This window comes from Chiroxiphia lanceolata, chromosome 28 (assembly GCF_009829145.1).
Source record: "Chiroxiphia lanceolata isolate bChiLan1 chromosome 28, bChiLan1.pri, whole genome shotgun sequence".
Classification (NCBI taxonomy): domain Eukaryota; kingdom Metazoa; phylum Chordata; class Aves; order Passeriformes; family Pipridae; genus Chiroxiphia; species Chiroxiphia lanceolata.
Window position 1 is genome coordinate 2,700,761 of NC_045664.1, and position 22,765 is coordinate 2,723,525.

At 42.7% G+C, this 22,765-nt stretch overlaps 2 protein-coding genes across 11 annotated transcripts; one reads left to right on the plus strand and one right to left on the minus strand.

Moving 5' to 3' along the window:
• Positions 1 to 1,106: 1,106 nt before the first annotated feature.
• Positions 1,107 to 13,984, minus strand: CDCA2 (cell division cycle associated 2). Of its 9 annotated transcripts, none has more exons than XM_032712704.1 (15): positions 13,838 to 13,984; positions 12,050 to 12,628; positions 10,673 to 10,803; positions 9,977 to 10,124; positions 9,198 to 9,391; positions 8,814 to 8,892; positions 7,767 to 8,011; positions 7,031 to 7,118; positions 6,248 to 6,456; positions 5,703 to 5,781; positions 5,047 to 5,099; positions 4,263 to 4,403; positions 3,361 to 3,535; positions 2,620 to 2,837; positions 1,107 to 2,142 (listed from the first exon to the last, which is right to left on the minus strand). In XM_032712704.1, the coding sequence occupies exons 2-15, from the start codon at positions 12,567 to 12,569 to the stop codon at positions 1,339 to 1,341; spliced, it is 3,084 nt and encodes a 1,027-aa protein (XP_032568595.1). In that variant the 5' UTR covers positions 12,570 to 12,628; positions 13,838 to 13,984; the 3' UTR covers positions 1,107 to 1,338. The 9 variants fall into 9 exon arrangements, with proteins under 9 accessions (XP_032568595.1, XP_032568597.1, XP_032568599.1 ...); XM_032712706.1 differs by having other exon boundaries at positions 13,809 to 13,984; XM_032712708.1 differs by lacking the exon at positions 13,838 to 13,984 and adding an exon at positions 13,780 to 13,801.
• A 144-nt stretch (positions 13,985 to 14,128) lies between these two features.
• KCTD9 (potassium channel tetramerization domain containing 9) lies at positions 14,129 to 21,648 on the plus strand. Of its 2 annotated transcripts, none has more exons than XM_032712714.1 (12): positions 14,129 to 14,244; positions 16,481 to 16,602; positions 17,228 to 17,271; positions 17,556 to 17,652; positions 17,852 to 17,910; positions 18,514 to 18,642; positions 19,140 to 19,207; positions 19,306 to 19,401; positions 20,328 to 20,477; positions 20,723 to 20,828; positions 21,095 to 21,228; positions 21,423 to 21,648. In XM_032712714.1, exons 1-12 carry the CDS (start codon positions 14,197 to 14,199, stop codon positions 21,537 to 21,539), a joined length of 1,170 nt encoding a protein of 389 aa, XP_032568605.1. In that variant the 5' UTR covers positions 14,129 to 14,196; the 3' UTR covers positions 21,540 to 21,648. The 2 variants fall into 2 exon arrangements, with proteins under 2 accessions (XP_032568605.1, XP_032568604.1); XM_032712713.1 differs by lacking the exon at positions 14,129 to 14,244 and adding an exon at positions 14,334 to 14,941.
• The last annotated feature ends 1,117 nt before the right edge of the window (positions 21,649 to 22,765 follow it).

The window sequence follows — 22,765 nt, forward strand, 5'->3', positions numbered from 1 at the left end:
ATCGAGCAAACTGGTTTGGGAGGGATTTAAGACCTGGGGATGTGGCACTTTGGGGACAGGGTTTATGGCCCACGTGGCAGGGCTGGAGTGGAGGATCTTAAAGCTCTTCTCCGACCTCAAGGATTCTACAACTTGAACAGTATTTAAGCAGCAAAGTTTCTTTCAAGCTGCCTGAGGAGTTCTTGTCTTGGGAGGAACAGGCATAAAAACCCAACTGCTCTGTTTGCTTTTAAGCCCTATAAAAGCAGCCAGGTACATAAAACATTTTATTCCACGTCACTGATGATGAAAGCAAGGCTGGTGTTCCACAGAAAGCTGTTTCCACAGGGATTCCTTCGTGGGAAACACCAGGAAAAATGAAAGCAGCAGCAAGTGCTGGAGCAAACCACTCACAGTCACTTTTTATTGCACTGGTCCAACTAGAAAAATGCAAGCAGGGAGATGCCAGGCCAGGCTCTGAACCCCAGGGCTCTGCTTTCTGTGCTCAGGGGCTGGAAATGAAGCTCAGCTTTAGTGGGTGATGGCTGGTTCACTTCCCTCAGCCAATCTCATTTTTCCACGTGAATTTTATAGACAAGAAAGATTTAAAAGCTTTTTTTTTTCCCTTTTTTTTCTTTTTAAATGACCCACCTTCAGAGCAGAGAAGCAGAATTCAGGAACTCTTTCTAACACAAAATCTTACTCTCAGAAACTTTACCTCTGCCTGTGTCCAGGAGTCAAACAGTCTTTTCAGAAGATGGTAACAGGTTCCCCACCTCTTCCTCCTCCCCTTCAAGCCAGAAGTTCTTCCTCTCTTATTTGCAGAAAATCTCAAAAGGGCTTTTTTTTGAAATCTAGAAGAAAATTTGTGCAGATTTCAACAGCACTTTAAAAGGAATGATCAAGGAGTGATCAAGGAGTGATCAAGGAGTGATCAAGGAGTGATCAAGGAGTGATCAAGGAGTGATCAAGGAGTGATCAAGGAGTGATCAAGGAGTGATCAAGGAGTGATCAAGGAGTGATCAAGGAATGTTTGCTGGGAAGCAAACACTTCAAGCAGTTGTAGCTGAAAGGACACATTAATTTACATCATGGTTTAACTATTAAAGACAACTCCACATTCCTCGTGGGTGAAGAATTTTTTATTCTCTTGATTACCTGCCACAGCTGGACCAGACCAACCCCCTGAGCCAAGCCAGTCTTCCCCACGGGTCTGATCTTCAAGCATTTTAGGCATCAAGACATGGAAAATTAGCTCTAAGCTATCCAGAAAATTAATGAGGGAATAAAAGTGTAAGAGAGGAGAAAACAGCACTCGAGAGAGAACATAAGACTAACACTCATCTTCACTTCAGAAAATCAGAGACAGCTGAAACCTCGCTGAGTGTCCTCGAGAGGTATTTCTGCTTCTTCCGAGTGTTTGGTGTTATTTCTGTCCTTCTTATTTACAAAATTTGTGGTTCTCCTTTTCTGGGTTTGAGCCCAAGGAGTTTCTGGGGGGGTGGGTGCACTTCTCCTCCCCCTCCTGCTGCCAGGCCCGTGGGCACGACGAGCAGAGTCCTCGTTCTCCTTCCCCAGGGCTGGGAACAGGCCGGGGCTCTGCTCTCGGGGCTGAACGTTCTCAGACCCCGCCAGGATGGACGTGCTGACTCTCCTCCTGGATTTGGGAGCAGGAGCTGGCAGGGGAGGCTGCTCTGGGAGCTCACTGGGGAGCTGAATCCATGCAAGTCCCTCAGTCCCTGCCTCTTTCCTGAGCCTCATGCTGCGCCGCACCCTGGGCTCGCCGCTGGCGCTGCCCTTCCTTCGGGAAGCCTGGAAGGAGCTTTTGGGAACACACAAAACTTCCTCCACGTTGTAAGATGACACTGGGAGGTCAAGTCCAGTCATTTCCAGGTTTTCAACAGGAGGAAAGTAGATGGCACTGCTGTTGCTTCTTCTTCTTCTTCTTGCTGGGCCACCACTTACAGAACCTGTCTGAGGGCACTGAGTTCTCTGGGCACCCTCGTGTACATCAGTGGCCTGTTGTTCCAGAAATTCCAGGAGATTTCCTTGTAGTTGCTCATTTTCTGTCAAGGAACTACTCTCCTTTGCTTCATCTTCACCTTGCTGGAAATCCTCAGATGTATCAAAACCACCCTCTGCATCTGGCACAATGTTTGAAACCTGGGGGGGAGAAAAATAATAACTCTTCATTTTTTTTTTAGACACAGGCAAAAGGTGATCCACGAAAATCTGGTTTCAACTAAACAACTGCTGGTGTTTTCCACCCCATGCCTAGTAATTCTCCAAATGGCTACACAGACTAACTCCACAGAATCCTGGCATCCAGAATCCACAGGTTGGAAGTTGTTTCAATATGAGGCCAAGCTCAAGTTGCTTGAGAATCCCAGAATCCTGGGATGGGCTGGGTTGGAAGGGACCTTCAAGCTCATCCCACATCCCATGGGCTGGGACACCTCCCACCAGCCCAGGTTGCTCAGAGGCCTCACTCAGTGGAGATCTAAATCCTCATCACCTCTTCCAAGGCTGGAGATCCCACAGCCTCTCCAGGCAGCCTGTTCCAGTCCTTAATCCATCATTCTTCCTGTGTTTTCCTTCCCCCCAAACACAACTTTCCTGATCCTTAAGCAACTCAGTTACCTCCTGCTCAGTGCCAGAAGGATTCTCCAGGTCCCCCTGGGACACCTGAGAGGTGCCAGCCCTGGAGATGCCTGGAGCTGCCACATCCAGGTCCTTGGAGCTTGGATCCACATCCACTGCATGGATGATGCTCTTCCCTCTCACCCCTTTAACCACCACCTTCTCCTGGACATCCTCACAAACATTCCAGAATTTAGGATTATCTGCAACAGCATCATCTGAATCAGAACAAAACAGGTGGTTAATTAACTCTGGGAATGCACAAAAATCTCTTTTTAATTATAACGACAAAAAGCTTCATAGTATTTTACTTACAGAAAATTCACCTTCTAAACAACCATTCCAGAGAAATGGTGGGAAAAAACCCCACAGAAAATTCACCTTCTAAACAACCATTCCAGAGAAACAGTGGGAAAAAACCCCACAGAAAGCTCTGCACATCCCTTGACTCTTCATGCCCAACTCACCAGCTTTGAAGACTGAAAATATCAGTGCCCAAAGAAAAGAGGTGCTTTTTTGTCAGCTTTACACTGGAGTCCACCAAGAGGTGAATTTATTCAGTTGGACATTACTGATCTATTAGATCCTCCAGACTCTACTATTAGAAAAGCAATTAAATTAAAAAATGTAATAGTGGGCTCGTTTCTGATGCACAAAGATAACCAGGAATAGGTTTTTATGGAATAAAAACCGAGAAGGAACAGAGAGAGCAAAGCAAAATAAAGCTGAAAACCAAATTACCTGAAAAAAGCCCCTCTGCCTTTGGTGAGTCTGGAGATGAGACAGAAGAGAAATCCTCTGGAATTTCAGGGATAGGGCTGAGAAGGGGTTTCTTAGAAGCCATCTCTCTCTCCCCATATAGAGATTTTTTCACTTTTCTCTTTCTTCTTTTCCCATAGCTTGTCTGTCTTGATCTCTGCAAACATTGGGAAGCCTGACTAGAGCACAGGGATCCTCCACAACATTTTCTACCAAATAAGTGACACCACTGCTGGATTTGGATGGAAGAACAATTGTTTCCCCCAAAAGGAAGGTTCCCCTTGTTCTGTAATCTACAAGTTCATCAGAAAACTCCAAGAATTTCTTTTCAAACACGAGACCTGATTTTTGGGTCACTCAACCAAACCCAGAAGGCAAAGAACTGAGTCTTTCAGCTCTGAAAAGTGCACTTTCTTCACCCATTGCTCAGTCTGAAAAGGATCAGGGGCAAAAATCTTTTAGAAGCTTCAAAGCTTTGTGATACTTAAATAAAACAGGACTGGGCAGGTTCAAACATCTACTGCTGCAGGCACTTGGGAAGGGAAGAACCAGAAGGTCATTTGCTGTCCCTGAAGTGTGAAAAGGGAGAAAAACCCCCTCCTTTTTGCCCTAGAAATATTCAAACCCTGCTAATCAGCCTGAAAAGTGACACAAACCCCATCCCTTTCACCTCCTTTTTGCCCTACAAATATTCAAATCCTGACAAATCAGCCTTTCTTGGGAAGAGGGACACGGCAGTAAATGTTGGGAAACAACTTGGGAACAAGAAGAAACATGAAAAAGACTCTTTACAAAAAGATCCAAATAATCACAGAAAACCCAAGGAGAGACACTTGGATTGGGGAATAAAGGCAGGAATCCCCAGTGCAGTGGCTGCCACTCACCTGGGTTTTTTTGGGAGCAGAGGTGGGTGGATTCTTCTGGCGTGGGATCTTGTTCTTCCTTGGATTTTTAGTGCCTTCAGCATTCCTGGTGCTGGTGGCTCCTGAGGGTTTGCCATCAGCCTGCTCTGCCTCAGCCCTGTGCTGGTGAGTGAATTTTGAGTTGTTTTTTATAAAAAAACCCACCACTGTCCAACTGGCATCAGCATCAAACTGGGCTTAAGTCTCTATAATTTCATTTATGGGGCCATAAAAGGTAGAGACAACTGGAAATTAAACATTACAGAGCTTGTCTTCACACAGTAAATACAACCCTTTTTGCACAAAAATGCTAAATTTTCTCTTCACTTCTTTCTTTCAGGGAAGATGGGTTAGTTTTTTCATATTCCTGGGTTTTTTTGCCTTCCCTCTCTCCAACAAACCACCCCAGAGCTGTCCAACACTGAAGTGTGAAAGCTCTTCTGGCAGAAATTGTTGTACAATGAAAATTCCAGCAACCACAAGGTTTTGTCAGGTTATTTGGGAAAGCTCCTGGAAAATTCCATGGAAATAGTAAATTTAAGTATCAGGCTATTAAAAAAAAATAATGGTTCTAATAACTGGAAAACCACTTTCACTCAGAAATCTCATTTCCTGGAGACAATTCCCTGCACTAACTGGAGGTATTTCCATATACCTGGAGATGGACAATCCTCAGGAAAAAGTTGGAAAAGGGGGTATAAAACATAATAATTCTGCCTGAAGAAGTTCAAAAAACAGATAAAAACTCATCACTAAAGCAACTTACCTTCCTTTTAGCAGAAGAACGAGTTTCTACCATGTCAGCTTTGTCAGTTGGTGCTGTGATATATGAAAAATAACAAGAATTTTGATTAGTTTCAGTGCAAAAATTGATCACATCCCAAGGAAGTTATCCCCATAATTCCTAATATTATGCACTTGAACCACTTTTGGCTTGAGTAGTGACTTATTCTTGAGGAATATTAAACATGGCAAGATAAAATAAATAACATTTTGCTTTATAAAACAGAGGAGAACCAAACTGGGGAGGGTTTGGTGAGAAATAATTAGCACACACAATAATGCCCAGCTTTCATAAATACATGTGCACAACCCCCTTTCAATTCTTTTATTGTTGGTTTGATATTTTAAAATCCTCAACATCACAATATCAGAATCAGGATTGTAAGCCCAGTTTAAATCCAGACTTAAAGAAGTAAGTCTGACTAGATCAGGCACTTTCAGAGAAAATAGAAGATTAAATAACAACCTAAACCTACTGCCAAGAGCTTTAGAAGAAAGCATTTAAATTTTAGCACAATTGAAAAATATCCTCTGTATAAAAAAAAGCCAAACAGACAAAAAAAAAAAACCCAAAAAACCTCAATTCTCAATTTTCAGGTGCAAAAAGATTCATTATCTACAGCCAAAAATGTAAGTTACCTTCTGCATTTTCAACAGGTGGAGGGTCTTCTGCAGCAAAGGAAACCTCCAGGAAATCTTGGGGAGGCTCAACACATTCCTTCAAACAAAAAAAATCACATTTTTTAGCAATAAATATGCCAGATAATGACATTTTTTAACAGTAAATTACACCAGAGATGTACTGAAAAACCCCCTGTCCATCAGTGTTTGGAACAGCCAAGTGGTTTTATTATTTTTCCTTAAAGAATGCACCAGATCATTCATTATATGTGGCAAAAAGAGTTACAGCATCAAAACAGAAGAAAAAACCAAGGCAAAAACACTCCCTGTGCCACCAGCACCCACCTTCAGACCCAGCTTTACAGCACCAAAGTGCTGCTCAGAATTCATAAAGCAAAAAGAAAGTTGAATAAAGCAGATTTAAATTTAGCATTTCAGCAAGTTCTTTGCAAACCCAAGCGGGCTTGGGGAGAAAAATTCAGCAAAAACTCAATCAAAAGTGACCATTCCCAGAGAGCAGGGGCTGGTTTTGCAGCTTTAAAGAGAAATAATAAAGGACTTACATCATCACAGTCCAAATGCAGCCTGGGTAAAGGTCCTGCAGTTAAGCCTGGCCTTGGGGAAGGGCTGGAGCTCAGGCCTGGGGAGGCTCCTCTGCGCAGGGGGGTGTTTGCAGGCAGGGTTTGGTCGAATATTTCGGGGCTCAGAACTTCTCCAAAAGTGACTTTTTTCTTCTTTGGCGTTTTGAAGTCGAGATTTTCAGTGTTCTCTGCTGGAATAAAATACAGGAGCAGCTCAGGGGGTGTGGGACTGCCCCAGAGTGGGTCTGAATATCCCCCCCTAAAATCCCAAACAGCAAAATCCACCTTTACACGTCCTGTGGGATCATCCCAGAATTTTCAGTGTAGCTTTATTACACTATAAAGAATTAAGGAAGAAACCAGAAGACCAGGAATGACCAGCTGTTCCACAAGTTCCAGTTGACAACTGTAAAATTCCTGGAAAAATCAGTGACTCTGCCCTGGTGTCAGAGGTTTCCTGAAGTTTTTTGGGGTTCAGTGACTCTGCTCTGGTGTCCTGAAGTTTTGGGGTGGGATTAATTTTAGCAGACTTTATTTAGTGGCATTTTATTTTATTCAGTAGAGTAGATTTTATTTTATTTTCCTGGGCAATCTCATTTTCCAGGTCATGCAGTGAGAGGCCACACAGGACCTAATTCAGTGGTGGTTAAAGTAGATCACCAAAAAGATTTAGCAAAGAGCCCAAACTTTATGATCCTAGATGATATTCTGCCTATTTAAAAAACAAAATGGGAACTATTTGTTTTTTAAGAAGGGGAATCTAACCTGTTTCTGATGCTTCAAAGGTTTTTTCATAGTAGAAGACTGGGACAGGTTCACCTCCTCCTCTGCCAACTGCATCGTTCAAGTATTCCTGTCAAATTTAAATGATACCAGTCAATACTATTTAATTATCAAATACCAAATTTAATTAAAATATCCTTCTCAAAAGTGAAGATAAGTTTCCCTGTGAGCAGCATTTAACAACCAGTCCTTTTGTTTTAAAAACTTAATTTGTTTGCTGAATGAATAAAACTCAAAGACATTCATATCATATCCAGAATCCTGGAATGGTTTGGGTTGGAAGAGACCTTAAAAGGCTTCTCATTCCACCCCCTGCCACGGGCAGGGACACCTCCCACTAGCCCAGGGGGCTCCAACCTGGCCTTGGACACTTCCAGGGATCCAGGGGCAGCCACAGGTTCTCTGGGAATTCCATCCCAGCCCCTCCCCACCCTCCCAGGAGGAATTCCTTCCCAATATCCCACCTAAGCCCAGTCTGCCAGTGGGAAGCCATTCCCAGACCCTCAGAAAACAGTGTCTCTCCATCTTCTTGCAGGTCCTGGAAGGTGCAATTAGCTCAAGGCCAGATCTCCTCCTAACACAAAAGCTTCGAGCCAAGCAGCATTAAATTATTTCCAATCAACAGCAAAGGCTCTTTAACCCCGACCCTGCTCACTCCTCAGGGCTCTGCAGCAGCTCATCCTTAGTGTTGGGATCTCCATGGATCCCAGGAACCAACCTTTGGGAGGGCCAGGAGTTGCCTCATGGGGGTTTTCTTCAGGATGGACCTCAGGGAGCCGCTCTGGGTGAGGTCACTGAAGGCAAGGTTGCCTGCTTGGCGTGGGGTGGCAGGGGGGGTGACAAGGGCTTTGCTTTCCTCCAACATTCCCAGGCTCAGTTTTTCCACAAAACCAACCTTCTTCCTGCTTAGATCCGAGAGAACATCACTTCTGCTGTCAGCAGGGGTGTGCTCAGACCTGAAAACTTTGGGGCAAGGCCACAGACATGTCAGTTAAAGGCTGAGGGGAAATGGAGAAGACTTCAGGATCAACAACACAAACTTGCACAGATTCTGTGCAGCAACATCAAGGAAAAACCCATTTGTTTGTAAATTTTGGCTCCTGTTGTGCCACATTTACATTCAATATTTGTGGAAATTTACAGAAGACACAAAAGGAGGAAAAGATACTTTGCATGGGGATTTCTGTCTGTTCCATGTCAATTGTGGGAAGGGGGAAATGAATGTGTTCTCTGATGTACAGAGAGGGACTCTGTGCATTCATATCCCTCTCTCCTTCACAGCCATGAGCTACTCAACTCTGCTTTTCCTTAAAAAAAAAAAAAAATCCTGGCTAGAAAATTACAGAAAACTAAGCAATTATTCCCAACCTGTCTCTCAGTTTGAGCTTTTTTCCCTACCAAGCTTCCCTACCCCACCTCCCCAATATTTCAGCCCCTCTCATAAAAGCTCTTTCCTTCAGTGCTTCAGTAAGACTGTGTTTAATGCTTGGCTTGTTTAATGCTTGGCTGGGCTGAACAAACTCCAAATTCTGGTTTTAAGCTGGGCTTTGAGGCACAGCAGCTCTCAAAACTGTTTGTTATTTACAGCCCTTTTTTTTTGTGTGTGTTCCCCCACTTATGTCAGAGTGACCTCAGGTTTCTGGTGCATCATAAATTGCGGGCAAGAGGACAGATATGAGGTGAAACCTTTCCTGACAAATATTCCAGTGGGTTTATTTCCTGAGGAGAATATAAGAAAGATCTTAGTGCTGGTGAATCCTCTTACCATGGCCTCTTTCCAAGGTGTCTCCAATTGCAACAGTCTCCAGGGACTCAGAAGGATTTTTTTGCCCATAAACCCACTCCTAGAGAAAAAGTTACAAGATTTTATATATATATGTCAATATATATCATCAATTTATATAGACACCAACACATGATAAAGAAATAAAAAATTACCTCACAATGTTGCCTCTTAAAATAGCACAAACTGTGGAGTTTTTTAATCCCACAAAGATTTCAGTGTTTTCTCAATCAGCCACTACTTTAGTTGGATTTATTTTCCCCAAAATTAAATGTTTAAAAGGATTAGACAGCACAAATGAAAACATAAGGCATGAAAAAGCTATTTTAATCACTAAATTAGAAGTTTCTTCTTAATTCTGAGTACCTTTGGAGCAGCAGGTTCAGTCACACCTGGGTTTGGAGACAAGATGCTGCAGATCCTGGGGTCAGATTTGCTGCTCCTGGTCACATTTTCCCTGCAAAAATTCTCTTTCAGATCAGCTCCACTGTTGTCCAACAGGAACTTTTCACTCCACTGCTCCAGGTTTGGCTCCTTTTTAAAAGGCACTTTGTCCTGAGCTGCATCAATTCAGAACAAAACACAAACCAAACAAACCACAAGGACAAACTTCAGGTTTTTCAGTGAATTCTGGTTTTAGGTTTCTTCACCAAGAGGATGGTGAGGTGCAAAAAACCAGGTCATGTTTTAGGCAGGCAAAAGAAAACACATTGAAAATAACACCACCAACCCTCCAAAACAAAGCAAGTTATCCTTTGCATGTAAATGTTTGGAAGATCATCAATACCAGAGAAATAAAATAAAAACCATTCTCAGCTTCATGGGAAAAGTGTGTAAACACTAATGCTTAGTGAAAAAGCACAAAGATTATAAATCTAGGAACTAAAACTGAGGAAAGAGTCACAAAAACACGAGTTTTCATTTTTTTTCAGGGGTTATTCTGAGGAACCACAGTTCAAGATGCACCAAAATGGTTAAAAAACACAAAAAACCCCTCAAAGCAAACTCAAAAAACACCTGTGCCAAGCCTTATAAAGGAAGATTATTTTGTTTTACATGAAGTATTTTTAGTTTCTCACTTTTTAGCCTAAAGGAAGGCCTGGTGTTTGAGACAAACCACTGAGCAGAGTATTAAATCAACTTACAAGAGCCTCCTTCCTGAGAATCATCCCCGTGGGACAGCCCAGAGAGCCCAGTTTCCCCTTCAGCTTCTTGGAGGGATTCAAAAGATGTTTGAAAGGTTTCAATCTGGTCCTTCAACGACCTGACATTCACATGTTTAAAAGGACTGATCTGCCAAAACAAAAATTAACCTCATCAGACTCTTTATTGCTTTGTATTTATCCTTTGAGGTAAAAAAAAAGAGAGAGAAGAAGTCTTGTGTTTAATCTGGCTGCTGTTGTAGGTGGATGGCAAGAATAAGCAAAAAAAGGAACTTTATCAAGAAATATTTTCAGTTTTACAGCATTTTAATAATCTGTTCCTCTAAGCCATGCCCAGAATTTGCTTTCTGACAGCCTGGGATAGTTCAAGTTAACAACAAGTCTGATTAAACCAGTCACTTGTGCTCGTATTGACTTCACTCACAACACTTTAATTACCCAAAAATCAAACTTGGAAAGTAAGACAAGTTAAAATCCACGAGCAGGCTCAACGTGGAGAAGATTCCAGCCTCTAAACAAAAACCTGGAATATCCCTTTAGCCTAAAGTCAAGAGGCCAAGGGAAGGCAGCAAAATCAGGTTCTCTCTCCTGCTGGATTCCTCCCAGGACTTGCCTCATCCCTGGTGGTTCCTGGGGGGAACTGAAGTGCCCCAGGTGATATTTGGGAAGGCCTCTGACCTGTGTAAAAGGTTCTTTTTGCCTCGTGCTCCTCTGCTGGGCCAGGTAGCGGATGAGGGAGTTGTTCTCCGGGGAGCCCCGTAAGCCGATGGTGGATCGGCGGCGAAACTTCAACGAGGTCGGAGAATTCCCTGGGAAGGGGGGGGACAAGAGCAGAGCTTAAAAAAAAATAAAATAAGAACAAACCCAGAAAAAAACAGGCATTTTTTTTTAATACCTAAAGCTTCAAAATGCTTTTTTTTTCGTCCTTTTTAAGAGTGATTTCTGCTGTTTATGGAGAGCCCCGAAGTTACCTGCTCAGCTCAAGAAGTTTTCCTGAGCAAAAGCAAATGAGCTGCCCAAAAGTTGATGTTTAACTGATTTATGTACCATGGGAGGGGCTGCCTGGCTTTTGGTGTTTCAACTGCTAGGTAAGGAACTGTCCACAGGATTTGCAGAATTTGTCTTACAACTCCCTTGTGAAGCTCAGAGATAAAGAGGGAACAACTAATTATGTAGGATAAATCCTAGTTAAATGTGGTAATTATCTTATATGTAAGATATCCTATACATTACATTATATGTATATATAATATATATATATGCTATAGATACATATATATGATATATATGTATAAATATACATTACATATACATATATTATATATATATGGTATATATACATATATATTATATATATGTATATATATATGTTACATATACATACATATTATATATATGTATATATATATGTTACATATACATACATATTATATATATGTTATATATTATAAATATGCATATATACATATATATTATATATATGTGTATATATATGTTATACATACATATATATTATATATATGTATATTTACATATATATTATATATATGTATATATATGTTACATATACATATATATTATATATAAGTATATATACTATACATACATATATATTATATGTATGTATATATATGTTACATATACATATGTATTATATATAAGTATATATATTATATATACATATATATGTTATATATACATATCTATTATAATACATATTGTATATATTATGTATAATATATATACATATAAATAATGTACATGTATATAATTTTCTATATCATATATTGCATATATGAGATAGAAAAATATATCATGTAAATATATGTGATCTAAATAAATAAATGTTATATCTATATAAATAAATCTTATATAAATATATAAGATATAGGATATTATAGCAGCTCCTCTCAGAGTCTGCTCCTTGGGCACATCCAAACCCTGTCAGACCACCTGAATCTGCCCTAAATTGGGGATTTTGGGAAGAGCTTGGACTGGATGACCTCCAGATGCCTCTGTGGGAAGGACAACAGTCCTTCCTCACTCCAGCCTCACCTTTACATCGTTTGGTGAAACTTTCTGGAGCAATCCCAAACTCTGTGATTGTCACAGTAGCAAAATCAACGGGGTTTTCCCTCTGTTCTTCAGATGTCCCCAAATCAGGTTTTCCTCCAGCTTTGTCCCTCTCAGGAGTGGAGGAGGAATCATTCCCCAAGGAACCAGACCTGCAGCCTGGAAAATTCTCCTTCCTGCTCAGAGGCAGGGTGGGTTCACTGCCCACATCCCCTTGGAGGGCACCACAACAGCCCCCAGGGAAGGGGCAGCTCCCGGGATCCCCCTCAGGGGGGGACAATTCCTCCCCGAGGCCTTTGGGGGATCTCAGGGCACGTTTTGGTGACCAGGCCTGGTTCCCATCGCTCAAATTCTCCTTCTTGGACACTCTGATGACTCGGAATTTAGTCCCTCTGCAGATCTTCTGGTCTTTTGGCAGAGGGAACGAGGCCTCATCTTTCTCTTCGAGACAACCGCCCTCATTTCCTTTAACTTTCAGGGGACTCTTGGGTTGTCTGTGCATTGTTTGGGATTTATTTTAAGAAACATTCACTCAGCCTTGGCTCCTGTAATCACAGATTCCTATCAAAGAGAAAAAACAGATTATTATAGTTATTTGCTAAGAGCAAGAGTTCCCTACCACGCTCAAGCTGCTCCCAAACCTACATTTTTCCCGAGCAAGGTGTTTTTCCACAGTGTGGTGGAAAGGGAAATTTATCTCCAGAGAGCTACAGGGAAAGGACACAAAGGGCTGGAACTAGAAAGAGGAATGCACAGCAACAGAAGCAGTACAACAAACATAACACAAGCAACATAATAAACATAATATAAGCAATAATTGTAATATAAGCAATAAACATACATGGGGAACACAAGGAGACCATTTTAATCTGTCAAACTTCATATCAAGGTAAAATCCATGCACAAAATACATAAATCACAACCACACTGTGACTGTTTTGCCCCAAGTGTTGCAACAAATGTCAGCAGTTTAATGCTACTTTTTATAAGATTCATTAGTGTCAGCAGAGACAGAGAGAGAGAGAGAAGACAAGTCTTGAGAAGAAACCAGCAGAAGGAACAATACCAATAGTACTTTTTTTTTTAATACCACTAAGTTTTAACTAGAAAACATAAGAGGCTAACTGGTTTGTTTGTTTGTTTGTTTTGGTTGGTTGGTTTCTTTTTGTTTGTTTGTTTTGTTTTTCCGTTAGTTTCTTGGATTTGAAGCTGACGATGTAGAACTCAATAACATCAGCCTGAAACTTCGGTTCTGCAAATACCTGCGTTCTTAGAAGCAAAATTAAGCCCGTAAACACCGCATTGGCGATTAATTTTTTTCTTTTTTTTCTGCTTTAAGGCCACACTGGAGGCCAATGCACACAATCAGACACCACACCAGCCCGCGTGGAGGTCAAGCCCGCCCGTACCTCCCCAAGTCCCTCAGGGCTCGCCCCTCGTACCCCGCACAGCGCATCCATCCCACACCCCCCGGGCGCCGCTCGTAGCCCCTCAGACACCCCGCGATCCCTTCGTGCCGCCTCACCAGCGCTCCCCAGACCGCAGGACGACCCCCCCAAACCCCTCAGGAGCCCTGACAAACCCTCACCCGCATCCCTTCACGAACCCGCCTCACCCCGTCCCGCCTCACGTTCAAATGCCGCCGCCCCGCCCCGCCACCGCGTATCCCTCCGCGACCCCGCCCCTTTCGCCCACCCACCCCTGACTCCCACCGAAAAGCCACCCCCGTTTCACGCAGCACCCGAGGGATCGTGGCTCGCGGGACGCGACCTCCTGCGCTGCCGCATCTCCCTCGGGGGGGGTCCGCAGGGCTCGGCGTGGAGCGGGGGGACTCTTTTGCTGGCGGAGGGATCACGGGCCGTTGAGACGCAGCACCGCTTGGGAGGGGGGGAATAATGCAGTCAATAAATTCATTCAACGGGCCGCGCCCACGTGACGCGCGGCGACCAATCACAGGCGCTTGAGCCAAGCTTTATGCAAATAAGGCTGCTTTGTCCCGCCTCTCCGGCGGGAACGCGGCGGTGATTGGATAGGTTTGCTTGCAGCGCGGCGGTGATTGGCCGCGGGTCGTGTCAGTCATCGCGCGACGCTTCCGGGTGTTGTGGCGGCCCCGGCGCGGCGGGCGCAGCATGAGGCGGGTGACGCTGTTCGTGAACGGCAGCGCCCGCAACGGCAAGGTCAGGCTTAAGGGGCACCGGACGGGGGGGTACTGCATCGAGGGGAGCCGAAATCAAGGGGTCCGGGCCCCTCAGGGAGTGCCGGCCCGCCGGGGGTGCCGGCCATGCGCTCCGTTGGCTGCCAGGCCTGGTCCGCGCTGAGGGAGGGTCCTGAGGGAAACCCAAAGGGTTTAAGGCGGGAGTCGGTGTTAGAGGCGCTCCGTGTCCTTGCTGAGTCGCGTCCCGTCAGTCGCAGCCTGCGGGAGCAGCGCTGTGAGGGTGGGGTGACCCTGTTTGGGGACCCCGGGAATAATGGCATTAAATTGTTTAAAGCCTCTCTGGGGTCCTCTCAGAGGTGGAAAAAGTTGATTTCTGGGCCCTGCCAGAAAGGCCCGGTGAGGCGGTTCTAAATCTAAGCCGTGATCTCGATGTTTCCACTCACACTCTGAGTGCAGGAGTTGATGTGACTGCACTTTGATGCTGTAGTTCTGTTAAATGTTATCCATAATCCATCCCGTATTTCCCCATCCACAGACCGTTGCTGCGATTGTGCTTTAATGCTGTATTTCTATTAAATGTTATCCATAATCCTGATTTTTCCCAGCCACAGAGAGTTAATGTGACCGTATTTAATCTTGTAGTTCTGTACATGTTATCCACGATCCTGATATTCCATCCACAGACAATTGATGTGACTGGTTTTAACCCTGTATTTCTGGTAAATGCCATTCATGATCCTGATTTTTCCCTCCACCCCTCAAGTGCAGAAGTTACTGTGGCTGTATTTGAACCTTGCAGTTCTGAATGTTGGCCCTGATTTTTCCATCCATAGGTCTGGACTAAAACACTTCATGTGACTGTACTTTAATGGTGTATTTCTATTAAATGTTATCCATGAGCCTGATTTTCCCATGCCCAGCTCTGGACTGAAGACACTTCATGTGACTGTACCTTCATTTTTTGCAGTTCTCAGTGTATCCATGATCCTCCTTTTTCCATCCCCAGGGCAGACAATGTGACTGCAATTCAGTCTTTGGTTTCAGGGAGGGAACAGAAAAACCAGCAATATTTCTCTAGGGGAACAAAAATCTGAATCATCATATTCTTGCTCAACATTCCTTTCACTGCTGCTGTTGAGTCTTGGGAGCTGTGCAAGTCACCCCATTTTTAGGCAGTTTTCTGCCACCAAAGTTGGTCTGTTTGCTTGGTTTTTAGTCAAAATCCACATGTATTTTCCTCTCCCTGTAAGATATTTTAGTATATAACATATATTTGTATATAACATGTATTGATATACAAGGTACTTTAAGATATATTGACATATAAGATATATCTCAATATAAGGTATATTGAGATAAAGTATTTACTGGTATACAAGATATATTGCTATATATGATTTATTGGTATATAAGATATATTAAAATCTATTGGTATATAAGATATATTGGTATAAGATATATTGGTATACAAGGTATATTGGTATCTGAGAGATTGATAAATAAGAGATATTGATATATAAGAGATATTGATATATGAGATATTGATATATAAGAGATATTGATATATAAGAGATATTGATATATAAGAGATATTGATATATAAGAGATATTGATATATAAGAGATATTGATATATAAGAGATATTGATATATAAGAGATATTGATATATAAGAGATATTGATATATAAGTTATATTGATATATAAGTTATATTGATACATAAGATATATTGATATATAAGAGATATTGGTAAATAGGAGATATTGGTAAATAAGAGATATTGATATATAAGTTATATTGATATATAAGAGATATTGATATAAAAGTTATATTGATACATAAGATATATTGATGCACAAGATATATTAAGGTATATTGATCTATGAGATATATTGATCTATAAGATATATTGATCTATGAGATATATTGATCTATGAGATATATTCATCTATGAGATATATTCATCTATGAGATATATTCATCTATGAGATATATTGATCTATAAGATATATTGATCTATGAGATATATTGATCTATGAGATATATTGATCTATGAGATATATTGATCTGTGAGATATATTGATCTATGAGATATATTGATCTATGAGATATATTGATCTATGAGATATATTGATCTATGAGATATATTGATCTATAAGATATATATTGATCTATAAGCCATCTTGATATCCCTGCAGTGGCAGAACTGCATGAGCCCAGTTTCCTGCAGTTGATTTTATCCCCCCCATGTCTCCCCAGGTGGTGGCTGTGTATGGGACCCTCTCAGATTTGCTCTCTGTGGCCAGTAACAAGCTTGGAATCAAAGCCACCAGTGTTTACAATGGCAAAGGGGGACTCATTGATGACATTGCTTTGATTAGGTAAGGATTAGCCAATAAAAGGCAAATCAGGGGGGTGCATTAAGAGAGCAGCCTGTTAATCCTCCTTAATCAATAACCAGATATTCTGATTTCCAGCCCAGGGGGCCTTTCATCCCTCCAGAAAAGAAATAATCCTGGCTTTTGAACTTCAGAGCATTTCTCTGTTGATTAATCACAACTTGATCCAAACTGTGTTTGAGGCCTTTGAACCCCCCCTGTGTTGATTCCAGGGCAGTGTGTTCACCAGGAAATCCCACTGTTCCAGTCAGCCCTTGGATGGGGATTTTTTTGAAGAGGAGACCAATCCTGTCATTGCTTTGGCATCACAGAGTAGCTCCAGATTGGGCAGAAAAGCAACTATTTTGTAAAAATCAGTTGAGTGACAGAAATGGGCCCTACCTGGTCACTGCAGATAAACCCCTGGTGAAGTCAGTCCAGCCCAATCCACTGGAACCTGCAAAATTCAGATAAAAAACAGATCCTGAAGTTCCACTTCATGGCAACTGGTTATAATTCACCTGAAAGTGGCCAGGAGGGGTTTCCCTGTCAATGAGATGAACAAGAAATGATGATTAATCTTCTTTTTCTCCTCCTCTCCCCCCTGCCCTCTCCTCTCCTCTCTCAGGGATGATGATGTTTTGTTTGTCTGTGAAGGGGAGCCCTTCATTGGTAAGTCTATATAAAATACAGAAAAAAATACATAAACCCTTGTGTTTAACAGAAAGAGGTTTTATTTTGCTTCCATATAAACCTAAGATTTTATTTGCTGGTGTTTTCAGAAGACACCATAGGGAATGGATTAAGAAATAGTCACAATTTTTCTACTAATGTGTCATAATAACTTATTATAAACATATCATGTTAATGCTATATTAATTATACAATTATATATTATTAATTGTTATAAAAATTAGTATAAATAAAGAATTCCTCAGGTGTCTTTTAACCTGTAGATCCTCAGACTGATGGGAGAGCTCAGGAGGAGCTGACAGGGTCCCACACAGACTGGCTGACACTCAATGTGGGAGGCAGATACTTCACCACTACAAGGTAAAAATGCTTTTAGTCTCCAAAAAACTCCATTTCAGTGCAGCAAAAGAGCTTGGAAAATAACTTATTATGAAACAGGAGGTCTTTGACTTCTGCAAGTTTGTGTTTTGTGGTCACCAGCACGATTTTGCAAGGAATCAATTCTTAAACACTAAAGTGTATGAAGTAAAAAGGGAATTGCACTGCCTTTGTTTTCTAGGAGCACTTTGGTTAACAAAGAACCTGACAGCATGTTGGCCCACATGTTTAAAGATAAAGGTGAGTACACTGAAATAAACTTTGTGGTTTTTTTCAAGTAATAAATTAGCAAAGTAGGCACAAAGCACTGTCGAGCTGAGAATCTAAGATATCAAAAATATGTTAAAGTACCAAAGCAGAACATAGAATTATTCTTTTCATAATTCTTTATTTCTCTGTTGCCCACCTAAAGTTTATCATCTCACAAAGTGAAAATACAGCTCCCACCCACAGTTAGTGTTTTGGGTCCTTTTTTGTTTGTTTGTTTGTTTGTTTGATTTTAGGTTTTCCTGTTATTGTTGCTCGGTTTTGTTCAGGAGAATCCATGAGCAAACACTGCCTTTGGGAGACAGACAGACTCAGACTTAGTGCTGCTTTCATTCTTATGCATTTGATAAAATATTTTATAGTTATTTAGAGCAGCAACAAGTTCATTTTAAGGTGATTTTTTTCCCCCCTACTCCTCTTTTCCTTCCCTTTCACACGTGGCATTTTCACATCCCGCCGCCTTTGGTAATAAAACTCTGCAAGCGAAGCAAATGCTCTTCTATTAATATATCAAATTTAAATCTATACAGTAATATCTCCAATTTAATGATATATATATATATGTTGTGGAAACAGATGCTTGGGGGAACAAGCAGGATCATAGAGGAGCATTCCTAATTGACCGCAGTCCCGAGTATTTTGAGCCCATTTTGAACTATTTACGTCACGGACAGCTCATTGTAAATGATGGCATTAATTTGCTAGGTAGGTATTACCTGTCTGACATCTGAATTATTCCTCTTTGGGAGTTAAGCTTTGCCCTTCCAGGTGAAGCCAGAGGGACCTTTGTGTGCTCATCTCCGTGGTTTTCTTTGGAGTTTTAATTTCCTCGGGATTTATTCTCGGGCGTTGCAGCTCCACGTTGCTTCATTTAATGAAGGTGTTGCTTGATTTAGTGAAGATCACTTCATTTAATGAAGATTGCTTGATTTAATGAAGACAGGCTGTTTGTTTATCTTGGGAGCATTAAAAGTTTTCCATCCTGGATTCATGTCTGGCTGGAATTCTGGAGCTGATACCTTTAACCCAATGCTGGTGTTGCAAACATCCTGGCTGAGTGATTTTTTTTTCCTTTTAGCTGCAAGCAAGCTTTTCCTCTGCCCAGTTACATCTAATACAATGTCTGTGGTTGTTCTCCAGTAGGGAGGAGGGTGATTTCTGGATTAACAGTTCCCTGGAAATAACAAACCCTTTGTTTCCAGGTGTCCTGGAGGAAGCCAGGTTTTTTGGTATCGATTCCCTAATCGAACACCTCGAAATAGCCATTAAGGTAATTTGGTTGAACACCTGAATGCACCTGCCCTGCTCTTCCAGGGGATGTGTAATTTAGTGCTGTCTGTGTCAGCTGTTGAACAACATTCCCAACAGAATTCCCAGCCAGCTGAGGATCACTCTCCCATCTCTCGGAAGGAGTTTGTCCGGTTCCTGCTGGCAACACCCACCAAGTCCGAGCTGCGCTGTCAGGTGAGAACACATTCCTCTTTCTGACAAAATCCTGGGAATTTCTTCCCAACATCTCACCTAAACCTCCCTCTTTTAGCTTAAAACCACTGCCCCTTGTGCTGTCCCTCTCTGGAGTGTTGGTGCCTGGTGCTGGAATGTGGCAATGTGAAATGCAAACACTGTGTTCTCTTGAACTGAGTTTTGACTCTGAGCTGTGGCACTGTGACCTTGACTTGGAATTCCAGGGTGGTTTGGGCTGCATTCCTGCTTTAGGGGGAAGCTTTCCAGGAGGGGCAATTTGTTTAAATGTAAAATAAACCCAGGACAATTTTTGAGAGCTTTGCATTTATATTTCATAGAATAAATGGTCTTGTGTGTATTTATCTCTATAGAATCCTGGAGTGGTTTGGGTTGGAAGGGACCTTAAAGGTCTTCTCATTCCACCTCCTGCCATGGGACACCTTCCACTAGCCCAGGTTGTTCCAACCTGGCCTTGGACACTTCCAGGGATCCAGGGGCAGCCACAGCTTCTCTGGGAATTCCATCCTTGCCCTTCCCCACCCTTCACAGGGAAGGATTTCTTCCCAATATCCCATCTAACCCTGCCCTCTTTCAGTTTAAAAACCATTGCCCCTTGTCCTGTCCCTCCAGGCCCATATAAAAAGCCCCTCTCCCTCCTTTCTATAAGCCCCTTTCCCTGGTGGGGTGTCTTCAGCTCCTCCCAGGACCTGTGTGTGTCTGTGTCTATCTTGTATCTGTGTACATTTATAGACAGCATATATTTTAATACACTTACATCCATATATTTCTACTCAGATATTTATACACTGTAAATATTAATGCACACATATATCTTAATAATGCACACAGTTACCTTAACTTTGTGTCCTGACTTACCCCTTCCCTTGTGTAACCTTTTTGGGGGGTTTATTCCTTGGGATTCCCAGGGCCTGAATTTCAGTGGAGCGGATCTTTCCCGCCTGGATCTTCGCTACATCAACTTCAAGATGGCCAATCTGAGCCGCTGCAACCTGGCCCATGCCAACCTGTGCTGTGCCAACCTGGAGAGGGCTGACCTGTCAGGCTCTGTGCTGGATGTAAGAGCTGCTGCAGCTTGGGAGGGCTGGGCTTGTCTTAACAGAGAGGAGCTGGAACAAACAGAACAGTGTGAAACATCGAGTTCTTAAATATATTCTAGAGTTGTTCTGGTCACCGAAGCTTTTACACTTCCTCTCAGTGATGATTTAATGGGATTCACTCCCAAACCAGAAATTAAACCTGTAGTTTGGTTGGTTTGGTGTTGTCCTTCTGTTGTCCTCTCACTGCCTCCTGTCTGTGCCAGTGTGCCAACCTCCAGGGGGTGAAGATGCTGTGCTCCAACGCGGAGGGAGCGTCCCTGAAAGGCTGCAACTTTGAGGACCCATCAGGCCTTAAAGCTAATCTGGAAGGTAAGAAGTTTTTGCCTTGTCAATCTGTGCCAACTGAAGGCTGTGTTTGTGCATTTATCTGGCCCAGAAAAGGTCCAGCTGTGGTTTGTCCAACCCTGAGAAGGGGTTTTACCCTTGAACCCACAAGAGCTGCACTGAGTCTGTGACCATCCCAGCACTGAATTCCCTTCTCCTCCAATTCACACAGCTCTGAGGCAGCACCAGTGTGGAGTTGCTGTGTCTCTGCCCGTTTTTCCTCCCAGAACCCCTTTCTGTGTGTGTTCCAGGTGCCAACCTGAAAGGAGTGGACATGGAGGGCAGTCAGATGACAGGAATTAACCTCCGAGTCGCGACGCTGAAAAACGCCAAACTAAAGAACTGTAACCTCAGGGGAGCAACGTTGGCAGGAACTGATTTGGAAGTGAGTTAGGGTTCATTTTACATCCTATTCCTTTAGATCCTCCAGTCAGCTGGTAATTTGGGGGGATTGCTAGCTTTTGGCTGACCTCTCCAGCTTCAGACTCCAATGGAGTTCAGGTAAATGGACTTCAAATAAAGGTTTGAACAGAGTTCTGGGTGCATTCCATTGACACTTCTTCTTCTTTTCCCCTTCAGAATTGTGACCTATCAGGTTGTGACCTCCAGGAAGCCAATTTGAGGGGCTCTAACGTGAAAGGAGCCATCTTTGAAGAGATGCTGACCCCCCTGCACATGTCCCAGAGCGTCAGATAGGGAAGAGGACCCGTCGAAGAGGAAGGAATCCAAACATTTGTCGTGACTTTCTTCACCTCCTCCCCTTCCTGAGTTAGAAGGAATGGTTATTAGACAACTTCCATTTGCAGTAGTGCCTAAGTAGACTCTCTTTGATCACTTCTGGGGAGGGAATTTTTGTTTCAGAGGTGGAAACAGAGAGTTTCTTCCTTTGTGAAGAGAGCGAGGAAGCGAGTTGGTTCTGAAACCAGAAAGTGGGGCTGGTTTGGGGGGGAATGGTTCAAGACTTTCATTGTTTTAGCATTGCCTCACTTTGGAATGCATCTTAATTTATAAAGCACAATATATGCAATTCTATTTATTAAATCTGTAGCTGCAATATGAATAGAAAATGTTATTCCTGTATAGTAGCAAACCAAGTTCAGGTTTACAGGTAGACAAGTGTATTTACAGTCAGTGTCTTCATTCCTGCAGGGTGTTAATGCCAGGGGTGGTCACACAGTGCCCACAGGATGTGTTCAGATCTCTGCTGGGGTGGAAACAGTGGGGAACTGTCCTCAGAGGTCCTAAATTGCTGTGGAGTAGTTGGAGTGCAGGTTTAGAGCAGCTTTATCACCTCAAATGTGCAGAGGAAGCTGCTGCCCCTGCAGGGACCGGATTGAGTTACCCCTGGAACATCCCTGGCAGAAATGGGCTGTCTTAGTTAATCCTCTCCAAATGAGTGTGGAATTGCACTATCAATCCCAGCTGGGAAGAAAAACTCCCCTGCTTCCACATGTCCTGGCCACTCCAGACTGGAGTTCCTGTAGCTTTTTCCTTCTTTGTTGGGAATTCAACGTACAGAGGCAAACACAGAACTGTCCCCAAAGCAGAGAGAAGCTCTGGGGCCACAGCACCTGCTCCCCCCTCCTCTCATCCCTTCAGGAGATGAAGAAATGACCCTGTTTCCCCTCAGTGTACTATGCAAATATTCCTGGAAAGCATGGGCATAATCCCATTTCCCAGCCAGATCCACTTTGGGCTGCCTAAAGTGGCTGTAAAAGCATCTTTTCTGGGGCCAAGTGCCCCTTCCACACTTCCTTTACCTGTGGAAAAAAGCAGGGAAAGCTGGTTTTTTTTTTGTGTGTGAGCCTCCCTTCCTGTGGGGCTGCCCCTCAGCAAAGGAGCTGCAGGATCTGGGTAGTTTTCTCAACTAACATTTCTTTTTAGACACAATCAGAAAGCACACGAAGAAACGATACCAAAAA